Below are 12,463 nucleotides of genomic sequence, written 5' to 3' on the forward strand. Positions count from 1 at the left end.
CCAACATCAAAGAAAGTAGAAAAACTTTGAATAAACAACCTAACGATGCATCTTAAGGAAGTAAAAGCAAGAGAAGAAAAGTAGAAAAGATCAATGAAACACTTGGTTTTTTGAAAAGATAAAGTCCACAAACCTTTAGCCAGACTTCTTAAGAAAAAAAAGAGAGAATACCCAAATAAATGAAATCAGAGATGGAAAAGGAGACATTAAAACTGATACCACAGAAATTTAAATGACCATTAGAGGCTACTATGACCAACTATATGCCAATAAATTGGAAAACCTAGAAGAAATGGACAAATTCCTAGACACATGCAATCTACTAAGATTGAACCAGGAAGAAATCCAAAACCCGAACAGACTAATAACAACTAATGAGATCAAAGTAATAATAAAAAGTCTCCAAAGCAAAGAAAACCTAGAGACCCCAATTTACCTAAATAATTTTCATTTTAGGTTCACGGGTACATGTGCGGGTAAATTTACCCCAATTTATGTGCACGTGTACCCCTGAACCTAAAATGAAAATGTAAAATAAAATAAACATATTATGGCATGTAAAGCCCCAACCCCACCCCCCAAAGAAAAATTAAAAAATGAAAAGCCAGGTACCTAATACCTTCACTGCTGAATTTTACCAAACATTCCAAGAAGTACTAATTCCAATCCTCCTCAAACTATTCTGAAAAATACAGAAGGAATACTTCCAAATTCTTTCTGAGACCAGTATTACAACGATACCGAAACCAGACAAAGACACATCAAAAAAGGAAAACTACAGGCCAATATTCCTGATGATCATTCACACAAAAATCCTCAACAAAATACTAGCAAAACAAATTGAACAACACATTAAAAAGGTCATTCATCATGACCAAGTGGGATCTATCCTAGGGATGCAACGATGGCTCAGTTTATGGATATCAGCCGAGTGCGATGGCTCATACCTGTAGTCCCAGCACTTCGGGAGATCGAGGTGGGAGGATCCCTTGAGCCCAGGAGTTCAAGACGAGCCTGGGCAACATAAAGAGACCTCACCTCTACAAACAAACAAACAAACAAGCCAGAAAAACACATACATACATACATACATACACACATATAAATATACACACACACACACAGAAAATCAATGTGATACATCATATCAACAAAACGAAGGATAAAAACCATAACCTCAACTCTACAAAAAAAAAAAAACATACATACATACATACACACATACACACATATAAATATATATACACACACACATATGGAAATCAATCAATGTGATACATCATATCAACAAAATGAAGGATAAAAACCATATAATTATTTCAATTCATGTTGGAAACGCATGTGATAATATTCATCATCCCTTCATAATAAAAAGCCCTAAAAACCTGGGTATCAGAGGAACATACTTCAACATATTAAAACTATATACGACAGACCCACAGCTACTATCATACTGAATGGGAAAAAAACTGAAAGTCTTTGCTCTAAGATCTTGAACACTACAAGGATGCCCACTTTCACTACTGTTGTTCAACATCATACTGGAAGTCCTACTAAGAGTAATCAAAGAAGATAAAGAAACAAAGCGCATACAAATGGAAAAGGAAGAAGTCAAATTATCCTTGTTTGCAGATGACATGACCTTATATTTGGAAAAAGAAAAAACAAACAAACTAAAGACTCCACCAAAAAAACTATTCAAACTGATCAATAATTTCAGTTAAGTGGCAAGTAACAAAATCAATATACAAAAATCATTGGCATTTCTATATGCCAACAATGAACAATTTGAAGAAATCAAGCAAATAATCTTATTTACGATAGCTACAATTAAAATAAAATATTCAGAAATTAACTGAATTAAAGAAGTGAGGCAGGGCACAGTGGCTCATGCCTGTAATTCCAGCACTTTGGGAGACCAATGCGAGTGGATCACTTGAAGCCAGGAATTCAAGACCAGCCTGGCCAACATGGCAAAACTCTGCCTCTACTAAAAATACAAAAATTAGAGGAGTGTGGTGATGCACACCTTTAATCCCAGCTACTCAGGAGGCTGAGGCACAAGAATCACTAAAACCAGGAGGCAGAGGTTGCAGTGAGCCAAGATTGCACCACTGCACCCCAGCCTGGGTGACAGAATGAGACTCTGTCTCAAAAAAAAAAAAAAAAAAAGAAAGAAGAAGAAAGAAGAAAGAAGAAGAAGGAGGTGGAGGAGGAGGAGGAGGAGAGGAAGAAGAAGAGGAAGAGGAGGAGGAGGAGGAGAAGAAGAAGAAGAAGTAGTAGTAGTAGTAGTAAAAGAACTCTACAATGAAAAATATAAAACATCAATGGAAGAAATGGAAGAGGACACCAAAAAAATGGAAAGACATTCCACGTTCATGGATCAAAAGAATCAATATTGTTAAAATGTCCACACCACCCAAAACAATCTTCAGATTCAAAGCAATCCCTGTGAAATAAATACCAATGATATTCTTCACAGACATTGAAAAAACTATCCTGAAATTTATAAGGAACCATTAAAGACCCAGAACAGTGAAAGCCATCCTGAGCTAAATGAACAAAACTGGAGGAATCACATTACATAACTTCAAAGTACACTACAGAACTACTGTAATCAAAACAGCATGGTACTAACATAAAAAAGACACATAGGCCAATGAAACAGAATAGTAAACCCAGAAACAAGTTCACACACTTACAGTGAATGCATACTCTACACAGGTGCCATGGACATGCATTGGGGAAAGGATAGTCTCTTCAGTAAATGGTGCTGGGAAAATTGGATATACGTATGCAGACGAATGAATCTGGACACGTATCTATTGTCATATTCAAATGGATTAAAAAGTTAAATCTAATACCTCAAACTATGAAATTACTAAGAGAAACCATTGGTGAAACTCTACAGGACACTGGATTGGGCAAAGATTTCTTGAGTAATACCTCAAAAGCAGAAGCAACCAACGCAAAAAAATGGACAAATGGGATCATATCAAGTTAAAAAGCTTCTGCACAGGAAAGAATACAATCCAACAAAGTGAAGAGACAACCCACAGGATGGGAGAAAATATCTGCAAACTACCCATCTGACAAGGGATTAATGACCACAATATATAAGGAGCTGAAACAAGTCAAATGGAAAAAAAAAACTCTAATAATCTAATTTAAAAATTGGCAAAAGATCTGAGTAGACATTTCTCAAAAGAAGACATGCAAATGGCAAATAGGTATAAGAAAAGGTAATAAGAAAAGGTACTCAACATCACTGATCATCTGAGAAATGCTAATCAAAACTACAATAAGATATCATCTCACCCATTAAAGTGGCTTTTATCCAAAAGACAAACGCTGGCGAGGAGGTGGAGAAAAGGGAACCCACATACACTGCTGGTGGCAATGTAAATTAGTACAACCATTATGGAGAAAAGTTTGGAGGTTCCTCAAAAAAGCAAAAATAGAGCTATCATATGACACAGCAATCCCACAGCTGGGTATATACTCAGAAGAAAGAAAATCAGTATATTGAAGAGATACTGGCACTCCTATGTTTGTTGCAGCACTGTTTACAACAGCCAAGATTTGGAAGCAACCCAAAGTTTATCAACAGATGAATGAATAAAGAAAATGTGGTAGATGTACACAATGGGGTACTATGCAGCCATAAAAGAGAATGAGATCCTGTGATTTGAAACCACATGAAACAGCAAGAAAGACAAATTTCATATATTCTCACTTATTTTGGGGAGCTAAGATTTTTTTTTTTTTTTTTTTGAGGCAGCTCTGTCACAAAGGCTGGAATGTAGTGGCATGATCACAGCTCACTGCAACCTCTGCCTCCCAGATTCAAGCGATTCTCCTGCTTCAGCCTCCTGAGTAGCCAGGATTATAGGCACATGCCACCACAATTTTGCATTTTTTTGTATAGACAGGGTTTCACCATGTTGGCTAGGCTGGTCTCGAACTCCTGCCCTTAAGCCATCCACCTGCCCTGGCCTCCCAAAGTGCTGGGATAACAGGCCTGGGATTACAGGTGGGAGTCACCATACCCAGCCAGGAGCTAAAATTTAAAACAACTGAACTCACAGAGATAGAAAATAGAATAGTTAATAGAGGCTGAGAAGGGCAGTAGGGCAGGGGGAAAGGAGAGATGGTTATTAGGTACAAAAATATAGTTAGGTAGAATGAATAAGAGCTAGTATTTGATAGAACAGGGTGACTACAGGCAACAATAATTTATTGTACACGTTAAAATAAATAAAATATAAATTACTTGTTTGTAACACATTTAAGGATGAATGCTTGAGATGGATACCTCATTTACCCTGATGTGATTATTATGCATGGTATGGCTGCATTAAAATATCTCATGTACCCCATAAATGTATACACCTACTATGTACCCAAAAAACTTAAAACAATAATTTTTTTCTCTATATAATATCATGTCACTTGCAAATTGAAATAGTTTTACCCCTTCCATGACACTGTGGAATACTTTTAGTTTTCTGGTGTAATTGTCCTGGCCAGAACCTCTAGAAAATGTTAAATATAAGAGGCAAAAGTGACATCTTTGTTTTGTTCCTGACCTTAGGAGAAAGTCATTGAGTTTTACATTTCAATTAAATTCCTCTTAATAGCATAAGACACACATCCAAAGACAAAAACTACTTAGCTGGAAGATGTGTCAGAATATACTAACTTAATGCAGCAGAGTTAAAATGATCAGGAATATGGAAGAGATCTTAAGAGACATGGTTGATGGAGTAAGAAGAGCTGATAAATGTCATATCAAAACAGAGAGGAAGGGGTAGAGCCAAATTTGAAGAGGTAATTTAATACATAATACACATTATAGACACAATTCTACTAATTTGAAAATATTAGAGTGAACACTAAAAAGTATTTTGTGGCATTATCTTTTTGATCACTTTGCTATGCATTTTCATACACATCCTTTTTATTTCACAGAAATGGGTACGATTTCATCTTTATTACATAATATACTTATTCTATATATTCCTAATTATTAACACACAATATTCCATGTTATAATATTTAATGTATCTTCCTGCGTGGTATTAGATTATGGTGATATACCATAATATAAACTATCCCCAAAAGTTGAGGATTTGAGTTAATTTCCAATTTTTTGTTATTATAAATAATGCCACAACAGGTAACAGTTCACTTTAGGTCACAAGCTGGATAACATAATTCCAGCCATTAAAAATATATATATATATATATATACACACACAGAGTATATAAACACAATGTATATGTATTGTGTGTTTATGTAGTGTGTGTTTATGACATTTAAGTGTCACACATACATTTTAAAAACTGGAAAGCAAGATATCAAATATTAAATAAGTAGCGGTTCCAAATTCTAGTTTATGAGATTATAGGTAGTTTTTAATTGTATCAGTGCCTTTCAGTATTTCATATATATTTCACAATGAACACACATTGCTATTTCTGCAGCCAGAAAACTAAGCTTTGAAACAAACCCTGAGATTAACATCCTTTACTATAAATCTCTGCATACATTTCTGACCATTTCCTTTGGAAAAAAGCATACAATTGAAATTAATTTTGAGGTCCCTTGCCAAATTACTGTCCAATTTATGCTACCATCAAGAGAGCTCATTTCTCTGTAGCCTCAACAACACTTAGTATCATTTTATCTTTGCCAGTTTAGGAGTGTTCTGCGTTTAATGGTGATTCTGACAGTACAACCACATTTGGAAATTACTATTATACATTATTTTCGCAGCTTGAAGTGCACTATTCCAATGTTAGTCATAATATTTTTAAACACTAAATTTAACTTAATATTTTTTTAAACTTATTGAAATAGCTAGATGAGGCCGAGCATGGTGGCTCACACCTGTAATCCCAGCACTTTGGGAGGCTGAGATGGGATATCACTTGAGCCCAGTAGTTCAAGATGAGCCTGGGCAACATAGCAAGACTCCATGTCTCTATATAAAAATGTTTAAATAAATATTTTTAATTAAAATAAATAAAATTTTAAAAAATAGCTAGAAGAATTTTGAATGTTCTCACCACAAAGCAATGACAAGTGTTTGAAGTGACAGATACACTAAATTACCCTAATTTTATCATTACACAATGTATACATGTATCAAAATATTACTCTGGGCCTATTAATATGTACAATTAATGTGTCAATTAAAAACAAAATGAAACTTTAAAGTATTTTTCTGATTATGAAAGTTTTACATATATGTATATTTCTTGGATTTTGTGATTTTGCAGAAATGTATATAACAAGTAAAATACAAAAGAATTAATATTTCTACCACTTAGAGAAAATCACCAAAGTTAACACTTCAGTGTCATTTCTCCACGTTCCCCTTGTCTAGTTCACTCATCTCGGGTCTCAGCTCACCCCTTACCAAAGAAAAAAATTTGGAGCAATGGTTCTTAAGCTGATGGTCCATCAGAATCACCTGTAGGGCTCATAAAAATGCAGATGCATGGGCCCTACTCCAGACCTTTTGTATCAATCTCTAAAGAGTGGCACTTGGGTCCATGTATTTTTAGAGACAAAAGCATATTACTGTGTTCCATTTGGGAGTACTTCTTAAATTATGGTAAAATATACATTTAAAAAATTTACTGTTTTAAATGAGAACACATGGACACAGGGAGGGGCACATCACACACTGGGGCCTATCGGGGGGTTGGGAGCAAGGAGAGGAAGACCATAAAAAGGAGAAGAGAGGAGAAAAAAGAGAAGAAAAAAAGGAAGGGTAAGGGGTTTGGAGCATGGAAGGTGGACAAATACCTAATGCATGTGGGGCTGAAAATGACAGCTTGATAGGTGCAGCAAACCACCATGGCACATGTATGCTTATGTAACAAACCTGCACGTTCTGCACACGTATCCCAGAACTTAAAATAAAATAAAAATAAAATAAAAAATTTACTATTTAACCAGTTTTTAAGTACACAATTCAGTGGCATTAAGTATAATCACAATGTTGTACAAAAATCAGCACTCTTTATTTCTAGAACTTTTTCATCATTCCAAACAGACACTTAGTACTCATTAACAGTAACTTCCCATACCCTTCATCCCCCAGAACCTGGTAACCACGATTCTACTTTCTACTCATAGAGTTTGACTACTCTAGGTACCTTTAAGCAGAATTATACAGTATTTGCCTTTTTGTGTCTGATTTCTTTCACTTAGCATTAATTCTTCAAGCTTCATCTATGTGGTAGCAAATGTCGGAATTTCCCTCCTTTATGAGGCTGAGTAATATTCCACTGAAGTATGTCCATACCACATTTTGTTTATCCATTCATCCATCAGTGGACATTTGGGTTGCTTCCACCTTTTTTTGCCATTATGAACGATGCAACTATAAACATAAGTGTCTCAGTATCTGTTTGAGTTCCTGCTTTCAATTCTTTTGGGCATACCTATAAGTGGAACTATTAGATCAAATGGTATATATTTAACTTTCTGAGTTACTACTACAATGTTTTTCCACATCTGACATTCCTACTAGCAATGTACAGGGTTCCACTTTCTCCACATCCTCTTAAGCACTTATTTTCCATTTTTTTTTTTCATAATGGCCACCACAATGGGTGTGAAATGGTATCTCACTGTAGTTTTGATTTGCATTCCTCTAATGAGGAGATATGTTGAGCATTGTATATCTTCTTTAGAGAAATTTGTATTCAAATCTTTTGCTTCTTTTTGAAACAGACTGTTTCTCTGTTGTTGAGTTGCAGGAATTCTTTACATACAGTTGACCCCTATGCACCAAAGGTTTAAACCACATGGGTCCACTTATACACAGATTTTGTTTCAACCAAATGTTGATTGAAAATACAGTATTCACAGAATGTGAAACCCATGTTTGACTTTTCATATATGCAGGTTCTGCGGGATTTGTGTATGAGCAAATTTTGGTATACACAGGCAGGTCCTAGAACCAATCCCCCACATATACCATGGGACAACTATATTCTGCATGTGAATTCCTTATCAGATATATGTTTTGCAATATTTTTTCACATTCCATGGGCTATCTTTTCCTGTGTTCTATTTTTTTGCACAGTTGTCAAAATAAGACAGTGTGTGGATTTTAAGTTTAAAGCCAGACTAATATTTAGTTACTAAAAAACTAAGTATCCACATGCTTATAAAACCTTAAGTGTTTACTGAATTGCAGAGGCTTACATTTTATTATAAACTTCTGATACCTGACAATAAAAGGCAAACCATAGAATTACACTGAAAAAAAGAGAACTAAGAAAAATTAAGAGGATTTTAGATTTCCTCAATATTCTTTAACAGCCAGTCTCTTAGGACTTTCATTCTGCAAATATTAAACATATTACAAATTATCACTAAAATTAACATGAAACTGCTGTTAATGTTAAAAACAAAATTTGGGTGAACTTCTTAAAAGTAACCACAGTCTAAAAAAGCCTAATGTAGAAACAAAAAATTTCTGGAATATTTAACAGATAAAATACCAAACATTTTAAATGCAAGTAAAACAGGCAGGTGATATTTCAAGAGAAATACTGTGAAGATTTGTACTGAGAAACAAGACAAGAGTAGCCATTAATATAACCCACTTGGCCTTTTTTTTTTTTTTTTTTTTTTTTTTTTTTTTGAGACGGAGTCTCGCTCTGTCGCCCAGGCTGGAGTGCAGTGGCTGGATCTCAGCTCACTGCAAGCTCTGCCTCCCGGGTTTATGCCATTCTCCTGCCTCAGCCTCCCGAGTAGCTGGGACTACAGGCGCCCGCCACCTCGCCCGGCTATTTTTTTTGTATTTTTTAGTAGAGACGGGGTTTCACCGTGTTAGCCAGGATGGTCTCGATCTCCTGACCTCATGATCCACCCGTCTCGGCCTCCCAAAGTGCTGGGATTACAGGCTTGAGCCACCGCGCCCGGCCCACTTGGCCTTTTATGAATGTTTTTAAAAGGGGTTATTTAACTCAGGCTATTCTATTCTACGGGTAATATTGCATTTGGTAAGGGGGAACCCCACACCCTAAAACTTAAAGATTCATGGTACCAGATGATAATTTAACAATCGCATCTTTCAGATTTTAGCTATGGCAATTAGCGCTTTAGATATTTACTCCTATAAATGACAGTCACAAAGAATAAAGCAAAGCCCCCTAAATTCTTAAATAATTGCATTGTTCTCAAAAAGAGTAAGTTTTTTAAAAATTTTAAAAATTGATACATAATATTTATACATATTTTGGGAGTACATGTGATATTTTGTTACATGCATAGAATACGCAATGATCAAGTCAGGGTATTCAGGCTATCCATCACCTTGAGTATTTATCACTTTTATATGCTGGGAACATTTCGAGCCCCCTCTTCTAGCTATTTTGAAATATACAATGCATTGTTGTTAACTATAGTCACCCCATTCTGCCATCGAACAGTAGAACTTATTCCTTCTATCTAACTACATGTCTGTACCCATTAACCAATCTCTCTCTATCCCTCCCTCAACACACACATACTTCCCAGACTCGGGTATCTATCATTCTACTATCTACCTCCATGAGGTCAACTCAAAAGGGTAGAGCTTAACATCTATACCTGAGCTGTTAACATTTGTGATTGGTTGTTGTTGTTGCTGAGAGAGGGTAGTGCTCTGTTGCCCAGGCTGAAATGCAGTGGCACAAGCATGGCTCACTGCCGTCTTGACCTCTCAGGCTCAAGCAAACCTCCTGCCTCAGCCTCCCAAGTAGCTGGACTACAGGTGTGCATTACCACACCTGGCTAATTTTTTGATTTTTTGTGGAGATGAGGTTTCACTATGCTGCCCAGGCTGGTTCTGAACTCCTGAGCTCAAGTCATCCTCCCATCTTGGCCTCCCAAAGTGCTGTGATTACAGGCATGAACCACCATGCCCAGCCTAAGATTGGTCATTAAAGACAACCAATTCTATAAAATCTGAAAACACTATTGTGAGCATTTTCCCTAATATAAAACATTTTAAAAGGAAAAAATATTAAATGACCAAATTTATTACTCCTTATCACTCAGAGATTAATGAAAGACAGATCTGAACATCCCTCTCTTAAACTACACAGCAACTCTCTCATTGGGATAACTATTTGGTTATTTAATTATGCCTGCAATTTTTATTATTCAAAAAAGAATAGTATAGTAAATCTACCAGCTTCTGATAGATATACAAATGAAAATGTGTGCTTTATTAGAACTGATTTTCTTCCAAAAGTCAATACAAAAATTGTTTTTATAAGAGCAAAAAAGCAGTTCCATAAAATACTAAGATTCAAATACTGTTTTCCCCAGCAGAATGTTTCTTGAGAACCATCATCATATTACTCTCTAGGATGCACTGCTATTACAAAAAGAATACCACTTTAGCTATAATTATCATTTTAATATGTGTGTACATACTTCCATCCTCCTCTATTCTTTTGATCAATTACTGTATTCACAATGGGCCAAAAAGCACCCTCTAACCTGTATCTCCTAATTAAATATGTAATATCATTTGGGGAAATGTACCAGAATAAGTGACCAACAAGTAAGAAATCTCACTCCAGTCCAAAGGTTTTGTTGTGTGAAGACAGACATCTTCAGGCACAGAGGGACACAGACACACACACGCAAAAGCTTATTGATGGTAAAACAATAACTACTCATTGTATTTTTTTAAAGCATAGAAAAATACAAGAAATAAACTAGAAGGTCTTCATAACAAAAACACCCAGAAAACAACTTCTGTTAGCATTTTGTTGTATTTTAGGCATTTGTGTGCATTTTTATAATAACATGGAGTGCATAATAACATGGAGTGCATACTACATGCCTTGCCTTCCATGTTACCTTTTCTGCCTTCAACCTTTGTTAATTAAATAACTGAGAAACAAACTCATGAATTTAACTTACATGCCTTTTATTATTAATGTGGGTGAATACTTTTAAAAAAATACTCTGGAATTTTGTATATCTTCTTTTATGGATTTATTCACATTCATAATTTTTCTGAAATAAAAGCTCTTTACAAATTAAGGGCATTATTCATATGTGCTGTATATCTTTTTCATCAGTTTGCTTCTTGATTTTAATTTTGACAGCATCAGTGTTTTTTAATTAGAAATATTTTATGCTTTTAAGCATACCCATTTTATTCAAATGGAAAACTGAAAAAGAACAGACATAGTAAGATGACTGGAATAATCTTTGGAAAAAGAATGTCTTTATAGAGAAGATGAAATCAGCAAGGTGTATTGGTTACCTGTTAAGTGATCTAAGTAGTACTGATAGAGCTTGCACTGAATAGGAGTCATTCTCACAGCTAACACATATTCGTGTTTTGGAGGCAAGAATTTTGTTAATGCTGTATAATCTTTCCTCTGTAATTAACAAGAAAGAGAATGAAAATTAGTCTAAATATTTAACAGGAATGAACTACAAATTCTCATTGCTTATAACTGAAATATACACATAAATAAATAGGCACTAAACATATAAGAAAACATTTTCTTAAATATATTTACCCTTTCTAAACCCATAATTTTCTACACAATGTATTTCATATGACTATACAATATGGTACACTGGTAAAAAGATACTGCAACACACCAGGTAGGTTTTAAATTGAAGCAGTCACATTGCCAAGTGAGCATTTAAGTTTTCGAAATAGTCTTCTCTGTACAGAAACAAAAATAACAAAAGATGTGGAGAGGATGTAGTAGGTAGTGTTAGCAAAATGACTTGCTTTAATCATATAGTAAAACCTAGGAATAAAAGTCTAATGCAGCCTGAGTTGGCTCCTGAGAAGGATATGCTAATACGTCAAACAATAACATATAATTTTAGAGGGACTATTTGCCCAATTAAGAAAGCAATCCATCTACAAGCACTCTTGAAACCATTTTATTATAAGAATAGAAAAATAGAACACCAGTGTGCTAAATAGAAATTACTACTTAAACCAGAAGGAAAAATGCTGCCTGGGTAGTAGCAGCAATACAGAAACACAGTACTTGCTAGCACGTGTAGCCAATCTGACCAAATGGAACAGCTACTCCTTATAATGATGGCAAGTACAGTCATCCCTCAGTATCTATGGGAGACTGGTTCCAGAACCCACCCCCACCTCCACAGATATCAAAATCCATGAAAGCTCAAGTCACTTATATAAATAATGTAGTGTTTGCATATAACCTATAAACATCCTCCCATTAAATCATCCCTAGATTACTTATAATGCCCAACACAATACAAATACTATGTAATACTTGTTATACTCTATTGTTTAGGCAATAATGACAAGAAAAAAGTCTGTACATGTTCAGTACAGACACAGTCATTCATTTTTTTCTTAATTATTTTCTTTCTTTTTTTTTTAAGAGACAGGGTCTTACTCTGTTGAGGCTGAAGTGCAGTGGCATGATCTTAGCT

General features: G+C 35.1%; 2 protein-coding genes across 41 annotated transcripts in view; one reads left to right on the forward strand and one right to left on the reverse strand.

Annotated features, from left to right (window-relative positions):
* Positions 1 to 12,463, forward strand: part of LOC126946324 (cytochrome c oxidase subunit 7B, mitochondrial) — a 1,159,743-nt gene that overhangs the window by 862,750 nt on the left and 284,530 nt on the right. The window lies entirely within an intron of this gene.
* ATRX (ATRX chromatin remodeler) overlaps positions 1 to 12,463 on the reverse strand; it is a 283,723-nt gene that overhangs the window by 103,587 nt on the left and 167,673 nt on the right. For all 9 annotated transcript variants that reach the window (XM_050776271.1, XM_050776280.1, XM_050776277.1 and 6 more), the window contains one exon: positions 11,295 to 11,412. In XM_050776271.1, the coding sequence (XP_050632228.1) occupies positions 11,295 to 11,412 (118 nt within the window). The remainder of the gene's footprint in view (positions 1 to 11,294; positions 11,413 to 12,463) is intronic.

This window comes from Macaca thibetana, chromosome X (genome assembly GCF_024542745.1).
Source record: "Macaca thibetana thibetana isolate TM-01 chromosome X, ASM2454274v1, whole genome shotgun sequence".
Lineage (NCBI taxonomy): Eukaryota > Metazoa > Chordata > Mammalia > Primates > Cercopithecidae > Macaca > Macaca thibetana.